The 15,486-nt window shown below is 38.2% G+C and overlaps 1 protein-coding gene across 7 annotated transcripts in view; it reads left to right on the top strand.

Moving 5' to 3' along the window:
- The window catches only part of LOC126336369 (calcium-activated potassium channel slowpoke), a 1,528,406-nt gene that overhangs the window by 1,252,726 nt on the left and 260,194 nt on the right, over positions 1–15,486 (top strand). For 3 of the 7 annotated variants that reach the window (XM_049999994.1, XM_050000004.1, XM_049999988.1), the window contains one exon: positions 7,327–7,389. The exons of 3 other annotated variants lie outside the window; for them this stretch is intronic. In XM_049999994.1, the coding sequence (XP_049855951.1) occupies positions 7,327–7,389 (63 nt within the window). Of the gene's footprint in view, positions 1–5,767; positions 5,792–7,326; positions 7,390–15,486 lie in introns of all 7 variants that reach the window. One more of the 7 variants, XM_049999979.1, reaches the window with a different exon arrangement.

Below are 15,486 nucleotides of genomic sequence, written 5' to 3'. Positions count from 1 at the left end.
TTGTAAGAAATTGTGTATGGAACTGGTCGTAGATTTATTTTTCCCATAACCATGTTGTGCATCAGCAAGGATTAGTCTGTCATACATGATCTTTCAATGAGTTTGGCAAAAACTGACAATAATGAGACTGGTCTATAGTTTTCTAAATTTGCTTTGTCACTTTTTTTATAAATAATGATCACTTTGGCAATTTTAAGACAGTGAGTGAGGAAAGGTTCCAGTTGAGAAAGATGAGTTGATTATCTCTGAAAGTGGTGTTGCAATGTTTATAATACATTCCTTTATTATGAAGTCTGGAATACTATCAATTCCTCAGGACAGTTTCCTGAAGGTTTTTGCTATGTGAATGATTTCATTTGGGAATGTGTCATAGAGATAGATTGAGTTGAGACAAGAATTTACTTTATTCTGTTGGTTAATTGGACTATCTTTCTTATTATTAATTATTAGGTTTATTTTATTATCTTCATACTAATGCAAGAAGAGATTTTCAATCTGCTGTGACTCAGTTATTCTCTTGTTGTCACAGTTCAGTGTGACATTTTCCTTGTACTATTTCCCTCCTGTTTTATTAGTTTTCAGATTGTTTGTTTTTTATTTTCTGACTCTTACATAAACTTATCATTTGCCATTATTTTTGCCTGACATGTGAGTTTTCTTTACACCTGAATAAGTTGAGGATAGAGGAGATGTTGTGTTTTTTTTCTCTAACTGAGCAATTTTCTTTTTGTGTTGCTTGAGACATTTATGCCTCTTGGTATCCATGACTCTGCTTTCACGTATCTCATCTTATTAATGCATCTTAACTTATAATTGTTTGAAATACTATCCATCTTGTGAACCAATGACACTACTTCTATAGTACTGTATAAGGTATTATTAATTACTTCATTCCTATGAGTACAATATATATATCACAGTTTTCCTCCTGCTTTTCTCCCCTTTCCATTACAGAACAGTTCTGGCACAATGGACCTTGACTAGTGCTAATGTCAAATTTTTCAAGGTAGTAGTGAAGACTCACTGAAAAATGCAGGTTCGTGCAACCCAACTACATACCAGTACATAATATGAGAATATAGTTGTGATCTCTTAGGTTTCCTCATTGTGATTGATTAATGACTTGCTTCTGGATGTTCTGCCAAGTTATTGTTTCCTATTTATGAACAATATTTCGACAAATTGCCTAGATGTATTCTTCAGATGTTGTGAATATTACTGTTATGTGCACTCACTGCCTGGACTACAACCAGACAGTGGACTGTTGTTGATCTCAAGCCGCTATTTATAGCTGAGTTCAGTCCCACTGCTGTTTACACCCTTTTATGCTTTAATGTTTCAAAGAGTTTGAACTATTATTCTGTGAATTGCAAATTTTTTCACTATTTTCCTGCTCTGCTGGATGTGATGGTTTGTGAGATTTCAGTAAACTGAGTGCCTGACAGCAGTGATTTGTAGCTTTAGGATATGGATTTTATGGTCAGTTTTGATGTAACTCTTCACATGAGCTCCACTTTCTAATCCCTTGGAACCAATCATGGGAAACTTTAAGCATTGTTTCACAGAACTTACTATTTACATTTTGACATAATCCTTTTTCCTGTTCAACAGAAAATATTATGAATTAAAGAGTAGCTTGGGTAATGTATTATCATCCTTTATGGTTATGGTGAACCTTTGAAACAAAGCTGGAACCAATATGTTTGTGAATAACAATTTGTCTCATAATGTACATAACCTAAATCATTTTATTCAGATACAGGAGACAAGTCAAAATTGCAATAAAATTTCATCTTAAACTTACAACAGCTGATGTTAACAAACAGCATCATAATGATAATACAGTTTTGTTATATATACATACAAAAACTCGTAACCCTTCATTACTCCTTGCTTTATCATCTCTTCCTCTATGAATTCATTTGTTAAATTGTAGCATTTCTCCAACAGAATCCACTGTAGCCTCATTTTAAAAATTTCTGGCTTCATATTAAATATGTTTTTGCCCATTAACTTGTTATACACTCCTGGAAATTGAAATAAGAACACCGTGAATTCATTGTCCCAGGAAGGGGAAACTTTATTGACACATTCCTGGGGTCAGATACATCACATGATCACACTGACAGAACCACAGGCACATAGACACAGGCAACAGAGCATGCACAATGTCGGCACTAGTACAGTGTATATCCACCTTTCGCAGCAATGCAGGCTGCTATTCTCCCATGGAGACGATCGTAGAGATGCTGGATGTAGCCCTGTGGAACGGCTTGCCATGCCATTTCCACCTGGCGCCTCAGTTGGACCAGCGTTCGTGCTGGACGTGCAGACCGCGTGAGACGACGCTTCATCCAGTCCCAAACATGCTCAATGGGGGACAGATCCGGAGATCTTGCTGGCCAGGGTAGTTGACTTACACCTTCTAGAGCACGTTGGGTGGCACGGGATACATGCAGACGTGCATTGTCCTGTTGGAACAGCAAGTTCCCTTGCCGGTCTAGGAATGGTAGAACGATGGGTTCGATGACGGTATGGATGTACCGTGCACTATTCAGTGTCCCCTCGACGATCACCAGAGGTGTACGGCCAGTGTAGTAGATCGCTCCCCACACCATGATGCCAGGTGTTGGCCCTGTGTGCGCCTCGGTCGTATGCAGTCCTGATTGTGGCGCTCACCTGCACGACGCCAAACACGCATACGACCATCATTGGAACCAAGGCAGAAGCGACTCTCATCGCTGAAGACGACACGTCTCCATTCGTCCCTCCATTCACGCCTGTCGCGACACCACTGGAGGCGGGCTGCACGATGTTGGGGCGTGAGCGTAAGACGGCCTAACGGTGTGCGGGGCCATAGCCCAGCTTCATGGAGACGGTTACGAATGGCCCTCGCCGATACCACAGGAGCAACAGTGTCCCTAATTTGCTGGGAAGTGGCGGTACGGCACTGCGTAGGATCCTATGGTCTTGGCGTGCATCCGTGCATCGCTGCAGTCCGGTCGCAGGTCGACGGGTACGTGCACCTTCCGCCGACCACTGGCGACAACATCGATGTACTGTGGAGACCTCATGCCCCACATGTTGAGCAATTCGGCGGTGCGTCCACCCTGCCTCCCGCATGCCCACTATACGCCCTCGCTCGCTCGCACATACGGTTCACGTCCACGCTGTCGCGGCATGCTACCAGTGTTAAAGACTGCGATGGAGCTCCGTATGCCACAGCAAACTGGCTGACACTGACGGCGGCGGTGCACAAATGCTGCACAGCTAGCGCCATTCGACGCCCAACACCGTGGTTCCTGGTGTGTCCGCTGTGCCGTGCGTGTGATCATTGCTTGTACAGCCCTCTCGCAGTGTCCGGAGCAAGTATTGTGGGTCTGACACACCGGTGTCAATGTGTTCTTTTTTCCATATCCAGGAGTGTATATTGTCATCTCCATATAACTGTGGAGTCCATGCACATAATTTCAGCTGGTGCATGGGTAGCATAAAATTATTTTCATTTCCTGTGTTATATGTGTTTAAAATGATTCTCCTCAAATAATTTTTGTCTACTGCGTAGGAAGACTACAATTTTATAAATGTATATGGAGTGAACAGTCAAGATTTGTAGTTTCCGAAAAAAATGGGTGTCAAAACTGTTTGCTGTGTAGAGCATATGTATCGGACAATGTTCGTTTTCAGTTTCAGTATTCGAGGTACCCTACTTGAACTTCCCTGGAAGATTGTCCCATATCTAATGACAAATTCAGAATAACTATGATAAGCAAATTTTTGTGTACTCAAGTCACTGGAATTTGCTAGCATTTGCATCAAAAATGCTAAACTGCTTAGTTTATTTGATAGGAAGTCAATATGTGATATCCATCTTAAGTTCTTGTCCACATTTAGTCCCAGGAATTTGACCATGTCAACTTCTTTCATAAGTTGATTGTTATGTTGTATTTTAAGATCGACGCATTTTGAAGGTTTGGTTTTGAAACGTACCATATGAGTTTTTGCAGTGTTCATTATCAACCCATTTAATTGAAACCACTTCTCTAAAGTATCCAGTGTGCTTATGACGGAGCTCAGAATTTGTTCTGCATCATCACCTTCATAATAACAGAAGTATCATCTGCAAACAGAACTCATGGGGGATTTATATTTATTGTTAAGTCATTTATGTAGAATAGGAACAGGATTGGCCCCAAAATGGAGCCTTGAGATACACCTTGTACTACTGAACCCCATTTAGAATAATAATTCACTTCATCTGAGGTGATAGTTACACTTTGTTTTCTATTGTGTAAGTATGAAGTTAGCCAATTAAGAGCATTGTCCTTAATCCTGTATTTGTGTAATTTGTAGATAAGCAAGTTTGTAGCAGTAGAAGGACAACATGTGTCTGGTGTGGCCATATGGAGCAAAAGAGCTTCAAGAACATTTAAACACTGCCATCATAATGTAAAATTCATAATGGAACTTCAAAAATGGGTCAACTGTCTTTCCTCGATGTGTTAGATAATAGAGTAATGTATGGATGCCTGAGTCATAGTGTGCATTGAAAACTTACTCATATTAAACTCTGTCTCCATTCCTCAACGCATTGCCATCTGTAACAAAGAAATTTGGTGTTAAAGACTGGTATATAGGGCTCAGATACTTTTGGACAAGGATAACTTTGACAAAGAATGGCGACAATTTCGAATAGTATTTTGAAGGAATGGGTACTCAGGTTATCAAACTGGATGGGCAATGCTATCAAATTTAAGAATGCCTGACAAAGGGGATGAGACTGAGACTGAGAAAGAGAAGCTAAAAATTGCTTATCTGCTTTATGCTTGCCCAGTATCGGGAAAGGTCAGTATACTCCTATAGAAGTATGGTATCCAGTGTGTTTTGCTCTCTTCTGCTGAGAGAAAAAGTATTCTTAGTTATGTTAAAGATGATCTGTGTCTCCAAAAGATAGGTTTATACCATATACCATGCAAATGTGGCCTGTCTTCACAAAGCCTACTGTCTGAATAGTTGAGGAGAGATGCAAGAAACGTCAGCAACACACCTGACTAAAACAACCAAGCTGAACCAGACACTGCCTCAAATATGATCGTTAAAGTGATTGACCCTTCCTTTTCAACCATTGTCAATCTGTCCCTCTTTCCTGCCCTAAGAAGGCATGTACTAGTTCTGAAAGAGGAATAGCTTTTATACTTTGTTGTGTTTCTATGTACAGTATTTGGAATTTTGTCACTTGACAGTAACTTCTGTCCCTTTCTAATTTAGCAGTTTTCTCAGTAGAATTTTCGTTTTGATGTCATTGCATACAGTCAAAAACTTTTGAGTTTAAGTAGAATGGATACGAAAAAAGAAATATGGATTATTTATTTACTGATTTTGTGTATTTGGAAGTGTTTCATGAACGTGTCACAAAATTAAGAGATCCATATAAATTTCATGAACTTTTATTTTATGTAGTGTGACTATCAACAAATCTGTTACACCATCTGCTGGGAATCTTTTGTTTGGGAATTTAAATGACTGAATAAATTGTCTAGGGTAATTTTTTTATTTTTAAATACTCCTATCTCTCTATTATAGCTCTTTACTCTTTAGATACATTTTGAGGTAGCCATCAAGACATTTTGCAGTTTATCATTTGTTATGAAATTTCTTAAAAGGAAATTAAGTATATTTTTTTCTTTTCTTTTGTGGCAATATTTACTTCTTCTGTATTTTTATTTATACTGCTCTTCCTCTTCTACTAACAACTGCGCATTTGTAGCTGATGAGGATTACCTGTATGCAAGTAAGTTAGGCTACATCTGAGGCACATCTCCTTTCACTCACATCATCATAATAGCACTAAAAAAATCACACCTTCCTACTACTTTCTGTGAAGGACTTGTGTATAATTTTTCAGAAGTGATATTTATAATGAAAAATTTATTCATCTGCATATATCAGTAGTAATTATTGTACTGGGTGCAATAATATGAACCTCCTACTCAGTGCAGTGATTTTTATTTCTATTATTTGCATTGAATTTCTATAGTGTTTTCAAAATTTGTTATCATTTGTAAGCCATAATAGTAATTGTTACAGCACAGTTACCCTACTCGTACACATCTAAAATTCAAAAGCATGTCACCTGCAGATAGAGAACCTACTGAACTTAATTAGTACTTAAAACACTAATGCAACCTGAAATTGATTATCTGTTCCTCATGTTTATGATATTTATCTTTAATGTGAGAAGCTGCACTGCAATTTATTGTCAGTATTTCAAAATACCAATTTCCCTATGCTTATAAAATTGTAGCTTTTTGTGCAATTTCTCAAAATAATTTCCTTTATAGCAGAAGAATTCTAAAATGTGTTGCACCATGTAGTGATTTGCATGATTGTTAGCATGTTTTCTGTTTAGTTTTCTCCCCTCTGAATGGCATGTATGCTGATAACTGTTGTTAGAATATAAAATGAAACTTATCTGTATGTTTTGTATTTAAAAAATGTTTTATTATAGTTCAATCTGTGATTTAACTTCTGTAACTTCCCCTTAACTTAAAAAATGATTCAAGATTACAGTGCACAGTTCAAGAGGTGAACTATGAAGGTCTCAGTGTGCAAAATTAGCACCCAGTTATCTTTCTGTTGCAACAGCCTTGACATACATGAAATACATCTCTCTAGTGTTGTATGTGCATGTCCAATGTGACCATTGATGATGCTTTTATATTAGCTGAAGCAGATGACTTTAAGCTACTGGCAATTACATTCCTCTATGGCTCAGCTCGTGACCTGTGGACTGTACACTAGCTACATTTTGCTTCCATTCAATTCTGTACTAGTAAGAGAAATAATGCAATATCCTAACATTAATATCATGAGTAACATATCTGTGTACCTCACATGCTTATCAATTACTGCATTATATATGCCAGTGAAGAAGTAGGTCTACTATTCCTAGTCAAGAACTAGAATCTATTATTATTTCAGTCCATATATCTTACTTTATAATTTTTGAGAGTGCATTATATGTATTTTGTATAGACCCAAAGTGCCATTCATAGCTTTTTATTTTTGTATCAGGACATAATGTAACAGCTTAATGATTGTTATGCTTTCAATGACCAGTCTCGTGTTATTCAAATCAAACCTATTGTATGTGTCTCTGATACACTTAAAATTGAAAACTGTCTCTTAGTGGGTGTCTTGTCCTGATAGATTTTGCTTTACCTTTTAGTCAGTGATGTAGATCATTAAGTCCACAATATCTCATATGGAGTGAAGGGTGAATCTGTTTGGGCATTTAAGTCGGGAGTTTGTGGTTTCTTCTTGCAGATGAGCACCACCCTCCCCCTACGTTCACGCCACCTGAGTTGCCAAAGAAGGTGCACATACGAGGTATTTGCTAAATCAGAAACAAAAGCACATTAAAAGAAAATATATGAAACAGTGTAAATCTTACTGAAATTAACAGAGCAGCAACGATTGTGGACGGCTGTTGTCAAGATAATAATGTTAATTATAATAATACTAATGCTAATATTGTCAACAAGCAGATGATAAGAAAATGGTGCAACTTTTTCCCTGACAGATACTTGTGGCAGTCATATTCATCTCCTGACATGTATGGCTGCTGCTTCAAAGTATGAAGTGTTGATTGAACCTCAAAAGACATTGTAGTCGCCCAAAATCTGAGCTGAACTGTGCTGAACTTCCTATTCATGAGCTCGTAGTGCATAATAATTTCATAGTAAAGCAGCAGTGACTATTTCAACACTAGTTCCCCACTATTCACTCGTAGATACAGCTTCCAAGAACTTCAGTATGCATTTATTCCAGAAGGTTGCTGTTTGGTAACTTCTTGTTGTAATAAAGATTTTTGGTATATTCCACTGCATGCTTTATACATTCTAGTGTAACTGCATACTGTATCGTAATATGAATGTAACAAAAGAATTTTATAGCTTCAAATAATTTATTTGCACCCATTATCAGCTGTGTATCTGTCAGAGTAGAAAATATGTAGTCACTGTCCACGGGGAAGAGCTGTTGTTTTGTAACTAATCTCAGAAGCATTATTCTTGTATAATATGAAGCAATTTATTGACATTTATTTTTTGCAATTACAGCATGTAGCATGTTATGAAGCAGAGCACTGTGAAAGAATTATCAGTCATTAAAGTACTACATGCCTCATAAATTTGCCATTCTGTGTAGCATCTGTAAGTAACTTCCTCTTTATTTTTATCAGCATAGGGTGCTCCTTTCCTTGATAAACTATGCACTTGTAGTTCAGTTTCCTATTTTCATGAATTACTTGGTTTTTGTCTCAATTATGTTCCCATAAACTACCATATAGTGTTTATTTTGTTTAGCTCTCTTTATGTTAAATCCAGTGCCTCATCCACTTGCATCACTGTATCTTTTTGTATGTAATTTAGCATCTTTTCCAACAGAAACAAAGTCACTGATTTTGATGGTATGTATTTCATTTCCCTCTGGATTTCAAATATTTCTCCTTGTTGTCAAAAACTGTAATTTTGTCCTGTAAATTGTGTCACACTCTTTATTTGTCAATTTCATCAAGATTTGCTATCTACTTAAACCCTCATGTGTAATCCATGAAAGGTTTTCTTGCAGGAATAACACCTCATAGGCAATTTTAGTTATTTATTTTCTTGTTGACATTTGGTTTTGAGACATAGAACAACTTCATCAATGGAGCTTTTATTCATTGTTGTGTATTTCTTCATGGTACATCAGTATCTTCTCTCTAGTCTTGGTGAAGTGCTATGAGACAGATTTGAACAAAAGTATAGAATTCTTAAAGGAAGTATCCTCATTGTACCAGAATTGGCATAACAATAGTATTTATAATGTCAGTGACAAGGAGACCACTTTGGAGCTCATTTGTAGAAAGCTCAGCTACATTTTGAGTTCTCGTTAACTGTTTCCCATCTCTCACCGTGTGGATGTTGAGGAGAAGACATGGTGAATTCTTTATTGGGAAGTGTAATTAAAGTAACATAAAAATAACAGATGTTTCATATACATTATCAGGCTAAAAAAGGATGAAAACTTTTGAAAGGTTAAAAAAAAACTTTTAAAAGTTCACTCATCATGATGTAAAACTTACTAAACATCTTTCGTTGTCAGTCCATAAAACGTATGCCTAAATAGGGTGTCAGTTGTTAACTTGGTTCCATAGAGTCAGAGGTTTTATTGGTTGACACTGAATGATGTTTTACAAGCTTTAAATTGTGGTGAATGAACTTTCAAATGGTTTTGTACTTTGTAGCTGGATAATTTGCAACAAATGTTTGTCATTATTATGTCACTTTAACATTAATTACATATCTGATGATGGCAGTAACCAAACAATATTTTAAATCTAATGGGCTGTATAAAAATATAATGAAATTGCATAGATGAAAAATCAACTCACAAAGCTGCAGCAGGAGAATACACATATAAAGTTATTTAAAAATTTCAAGCTCTCAGAGCCAGTGGCTCTTTCTTCTAGCAGAGGGGTTGAATGGGAAGGAAGAGCAGTGGAGGAAAACGACTAGTGAGGTTTAGAAAAAGAAGTATAGTTCAGAAAATTTTCTCAGAACCCCATGTCAGGAGAGACTTACCTGGCAGGATGAGAAGGAAAGAGTGATTGTTGGGGACTGCAATGGAAAAGATTTGAAAACCTGAGAACTTGAAGGTGGAAGGTAGAGTAATATGCAAGACAGACATTACTGTCAAAACAACTTAACACAGCTGAAAGTTAAGTCCATTTTATGTGAGAGGGGTGGGAAAGGGGGAAGAGTTGCAAGGAAAAATAGATAGTTCAGAATATGGAAGGTATAGAAAACTAAAAGAGAGAGAAGAAAGCAATAGCTACTGTGAAGAAATGCTGAAACCAAATAAATTATTATAAATTATGGTCAAGTGCATGATTATAACTAAGGCCATGTTGTTGTGCCAGTTCTCATCTGCAGAGTTATGAGGAATTGTTGTCAGGGGGAAGAATGCAGATGGCTCATGTGATGATGAAGTAGGCACCAAGATCATAGCTGTCATTTTGCAGGTGGCTCTCCCTCCTATAGTGTATGTTTTTTTCCAATTATAGGGCTCATATAGGTCATAGTAAGAGGGTGCATGGCGCACGTATTGCAGTGGAGATGGTCATAGAGATAGGACCAATAGGGTAGGGAAATGTGTGCAGAAGAAGCATAATAATGAGGGGATATGGAGGTCAACAGAAAGCAATTCTAGGTGTGGTGGACAAAATGTTGGATAGAGTGGAGCTCATTTCAGGGCATTAGGCTGGAATTACATCCAGTGTCGGCTAAGGTGAGAATGGTGGTGTATTGCTGTAAAGAGTCTGCATCTGTTAAATACACTATGTGATCAAAAGTATCCACAAATTTGGCTGAAAATGACTTATAAGTTCGTGGCACCTTCCATCGGTAATGCTGGAATTCAATGTGCTTTTGGCACACCCTTAACCTCGATGATAGCTTCCACTCTCGCAGGCATACATTCAGTCAGGTGCTGGAAGGTCCCTTGGGGAATGGCAGCCCAAGTTTTCTCACCTCCTGTCTTAACTGTCATAGTACTTGCAGTGGATCCTGATGCAGTTTGGAATCGCTGTGTGATGGACTGGTTAAATGTCTGGCTATTACACATCATGACTCTCTTCATCTGTCGGCTGTCTCTGTAAGTCAACAGATGATGTTGGCCTGTATGTTTTTGTGCTGTACATGTCCCTTCATGTTTCCACTTCACTTTCACGTAGGAAACAGTGGACCTAGGTATGTTTACAAATGTGTAAATTTTGCATACAGACATATGACACAAGTGACATCCAATCACCTGACCACACTCAAAACCTGTAAGTTCTGTGGAGCACCCCATTCTGCTCTCTCATGATGTCTAATGACTACTGAGGTTGCTGATAAGGAGTACCTGGCAGTAGGTGGCAGCACAATGCACCTGATATGAAAAACGTATGTTTTTGGGGGTGTTCGGATACTTTTTATCACATAGTGTATGTTTGCCTTGAATGGCAAGGGCTATGGAAGGGGACATTTGACATGGAAAGGATGACAACTGTCAAAATGTAAGTACTATTGTTTGTTAGTAGGTTTCATGTGAACAGAAATACATAGCTGACCTTTGGGGAGGATGAGGTCAATGTCAAGGAAAGTGGCATGCATTTGGAATATGACCATGTGTAATATGATTGAGAGAATATATGTAGAGTTTGCGAGACTCTTAGCATGTCAGTCTCACCATGAGTCCATATGGTAAAGATGTCATTAGTGTATCTAAGCCAAAACAGGTTGAAGGAAAAACCTCTCCAAGTGAAGCATGAAAAGATTAACATAGGAAGGAGCCATCCTGTTTCCCATGGCCATATCGCTGATCTGTTTTTATGTTTGCCTATCAAAGGTAAAGTACTTGTTGGTAAGTATAGGGTTGATGAAGGTGAACAGGATGAATGTCATAAGTTTGGAATCAGGTGGTCACTGACTGAGCTAATGTTCATCAGCAGACAGACCAAGTAATTAAGGGGTGTTGGAGTAGGGAGAGATGATACTAATGATGACAAGCAAGATGTGTGCTGGGTGTAGGATGGGCAAAGATTTCATATGGTCCAGGAAATCTTTGGTGTCTTTAATAAACAAGGGAGGTCTTTGTTCTATGGGTGGCAGGTGTTGATCAATTAAGGCAGATATATGTTTGGTGGGTGCTTCAAAGCCAACAACTATGGGGCGACCAGGGTGATTGGGTCTGAAGTTGTATGGACTGAGGTTGTTAGGCCTCGTGAGCTGCAGGTCAGTTTGAATCACAGGAATAGGATCTTGATGGCAGATGCTATAGGTAGAGGTGTCGACAGTTGATGTCTACTTTCTACGATTACATCTACATTGGTACTGTGCAAGCCATCATACGGCACATGGCAAAGGGTTCTCTGTACCACTACCTTTGATTACATATTCCGGTCATCCAGTACTAGTGGTAGATCCCTTGTTCACTGGGAGGGTATAGATGGAGTCATCAGTTTTTACGGCATGAAGTACCCGGAGTTCTGCAGAACAAAAGTTAGGATCATAATCTAGAGACCTGAGGAAGGATTGTGAAGCAATGCTGTATGTGAGTAATTTTTGGAAGCCTTTTAAGGGATGATTTTGAGGTAGTGGTGATGAATCAAGTTGGAATTTTGGTCAAAATTGTTCCAGGCACGGTTCAATGTCAGGTTTTTGGATTGGGTTGCAAGGTGAATCCAGTTGAAATTACGTATGAAGTAAAGTACATCCATCAAAGCAGTATGAGAAAAGACAGGTTTAAGGCTGAATGTCAGACCCTTGGATAATAGTGATAATTCAGGAGGGGAGAGTAAACTTAGATGATAGGTTGAGAACACCATACTAGTGTCGAAGCAAGCTGGGGTATTTTTACTTCCCCTCATGTTTTGCAGTCTGCCTTCTTAAAATTCAATTTTTTCTTAACTAATTATCATTAACATATGTGAGTACAATACATTTGGAGGAACAACTAATAGCATTCATTAAGTATTTATTTGACTCTATTGGGAGACATCTTAGCAAAGCCAGCCCTTAATTATTTCCAAAGTAATTAACAGTTTTGTCTAAAGTATTGTTTGCCTAACTGTGTATGTTAATTTTCTTAATTTAAACAAATACTTTGGCCTAACTCTTGTAGTAGAAAAAACTGTTAAAAAGAACCAATTTTTCAATATATTCAGTCAATCGGTTAATCAAGTGAGTTAAGTTTTAACTGTAATTTCTGCAAATTTAACTTTAAACAGTGTGTAGTTTCAGTACCTATTGTGAGGATATATAAGGGCACAATTATTGGATGTGAGAGAGTCAGTGCATGGCCAAATTTCAGACAAGAAACCTGTGTTGGTTAGAACAACAACAATGCTTCAACTTAACTGTGGTACAAGTGTTACACAATTAGGCCATGTGTCAAAAACAAAGGCAGTGTTTGCTCCATATGTACCTTTCTGTTCTTCAAGAACTGTGAACTTTGTGGTTAGGTTTTTACTGCTCATAGATATTCAACAGTAAACTATTGTAGCAGTATGTGGATGTTCGCCTGAAAACTATTAATGAGGCACCAGCTGGAGTGGCCAAGCAGTTCTAGGCACTAGCGTTTGGAACCGCGCAACTGCCATGGTCGCAGTTTTGAATCCTGCCTCGGGCATGGATAAGTGCAATGTCCTTAGGTTAGTTAGGTTCAATTGGTTCTAAGTTCTAGTGGGCTGATGATCTCAGAAGTTAAGTCTCATAGTGCTCAGATCCATTTGAACCATTTTATTAATGAGGCTTATCAAAAGTTAAACTATAGTGCACTTGCCATATTAAATGTGTATATGGGGGGTTGTGAAAACTGTAAGTAAAAGGTCGTGGAATGCAAATGTGCCGCTGTTGGCTACATCATTTACTGTAGACAGTACTGCACTTCCAACCCCTATTTTTTCAGCCAGTATGTTGACAATGAGGAAAACAAATGAAGAATTAAAAGAAGGTGACAGATCAGCACATAGTGTTGTGATTGGTTCTTGTAATTATGAGCTATCATTAGTCTGGCATGTTGAGAAGGTTGGCCAAGCCTGGTTTCCTGGAGAGGAGTTGTGGCTGATTGTGTGGCTGTTTAGGGAGCTACAGAGGGACAGAAAGGAAAAACCAATGTTGAGATAGTTTAAGAGAAGGTGGGGTAGCTTTTCGAGATGAAGTTTGGCATGCTGTTTCAGTTTGAAGTTGGCTTAGAGGACAATACCACCAAAGGAAACATGAGGGGCAAATAAGTGCAGGATTTTGTAGGAGAGAAGTCTGGTGGAGTGTAAATTGGCAGATGAAGCTGATTAGCCAGTTAAGAGCAATAAATTGCTGTATTTTCAACTGTAAAAGAGGTTGGTGTCGAGCGGGAGCAACTCCCAGGCACAAGTAAGTTTCAAAAAATGTAATGTAAGACCTTTGTTTTGATATTGCAAAAGCATGTGTTCAGCATGAATGAATGTGTGATGGGATTCATCATGGCAAAAGAGGAGGATGTGAAGTGTTAGAGATGGTGGAATGGCAAGAAAGAACAAACAGAGGCTGGAAAAATATAGAAAAATGCAAGAAAGGCAAGGTAAAAGATAAGAAAAATCAAACAAATATTGTGAGAACAGACGTAATGAGCTGGCAAGAATTTCCTACCAGAAAAGTGATCTGTATGATGGAAAAAAATTTGATTGGGGAAAAATGATCAATTGGGAAAGTCAGGGCTGAAAGAGGAAGTCATTAGAGAAAATGTAATCCACTATGTTTGACAAATAACCTAATGCAGGAGATGGCAGTAAACGTTGATCAAAAACTTATGTCTAAAAACAAACAGAGGCTGGAAAAAGATAGAAAAATGCCAGGAAAGCAAGGTAAAAGATTAGAAAAATCAAACAAAATGTGAAAGAATTGCATGTAAGTGAGGTAAACGCTGTAACTGGCAAAACATATATTATCAAAGAAGAGCCATCTGTCACACAACATGTCATGTACCAGCTGTTACGTGCACACTGTTTGGCCTTTCACGTCAGCGTGACTACCATCAATTTATCAGTTAGGATGACTGAGTGTAGGTAAAGGGTGTATACTGGCAATATATAATATCCTTTTGCAGAGTATGCTTTGCAGCATGACAGTTGTGACCTTGGTACCTGTGTCACCACATGTGCCATTTGTATGCTTCCCTCGCCACCTAGATTCTCACCACGCATCTAGCCATAATTCACTGTAATTTCTTCAACCTCACCATTTCTTCACAGTAACTATTCCTGTCTTCATTCCCTGTTAGTTTTCTACATCTTCCATTTTCTGACCTGTCTATGTTTCCTCTTATCCTCCCCTCCTCTCCCCCTCCCCTTTCCCACTTCTCTCATATAAAATTGACTTAACTTTCAGCTGTTGTTAACATGTTTCAGCAGTAATGTCTGTCTTGTGTATTCCACCTTTAAGCTGTCAGGTTTTCAAATCTCTGGTGCAGTAACCAATGACTAGTCTTTCCTTCCTATCTGATCCAGTAAGTCTCCAATTCTTCCCACTTCCTAAACATCACCAGTTCTTTTCCTTCACAACTCATCCTTCCCCTTCATCCATTCTGCCAGAAGGAAGAGCCACTGGCTCCGAAAACTTGCAAATTTTAAATTCCTTTATATGTGCATTCTCCTGCCACCATTTGGTGAGTAGCTTTTATATTTGTCCAGCTACATTATATTTGCAAATACTGATTAATTTTGGTGCTATATAAAAATGAATTCTTTGTTGTTTGTCCTCTGTGAATTCCTATATCATTCATCTGATTGTGATGAAACTTTAGTGGAGATTTCTGTATGATTAACAACCACCTACGACCAATACGGTTGGGTTTAGGAGGGGGTGACATAGAAACTGAAGTCAGAAATGTCTGGATCAGTGTCAATCAAATTTTGTATGTATG

Source organism: Schistocerca gregaria, chromosome 1 (genome assembly GCF_023897955.1).
Source record: "Schistocerca gregaria isolate iqSchGreg1 chromosome 1, iqSchGreg1.2, whole genome shotgun sequence".
Lineage (NCBI taxonomy): Eukaryota > Metazoa > Arthropoda > Insecta > Orthoptera > Acrididae > Schistocerca > Schistocerca gregaria.
Note: the sequence above shows the minus strand (reverse complement) of the source record. Positions and strands in the feature narration are given on the sequence as shown.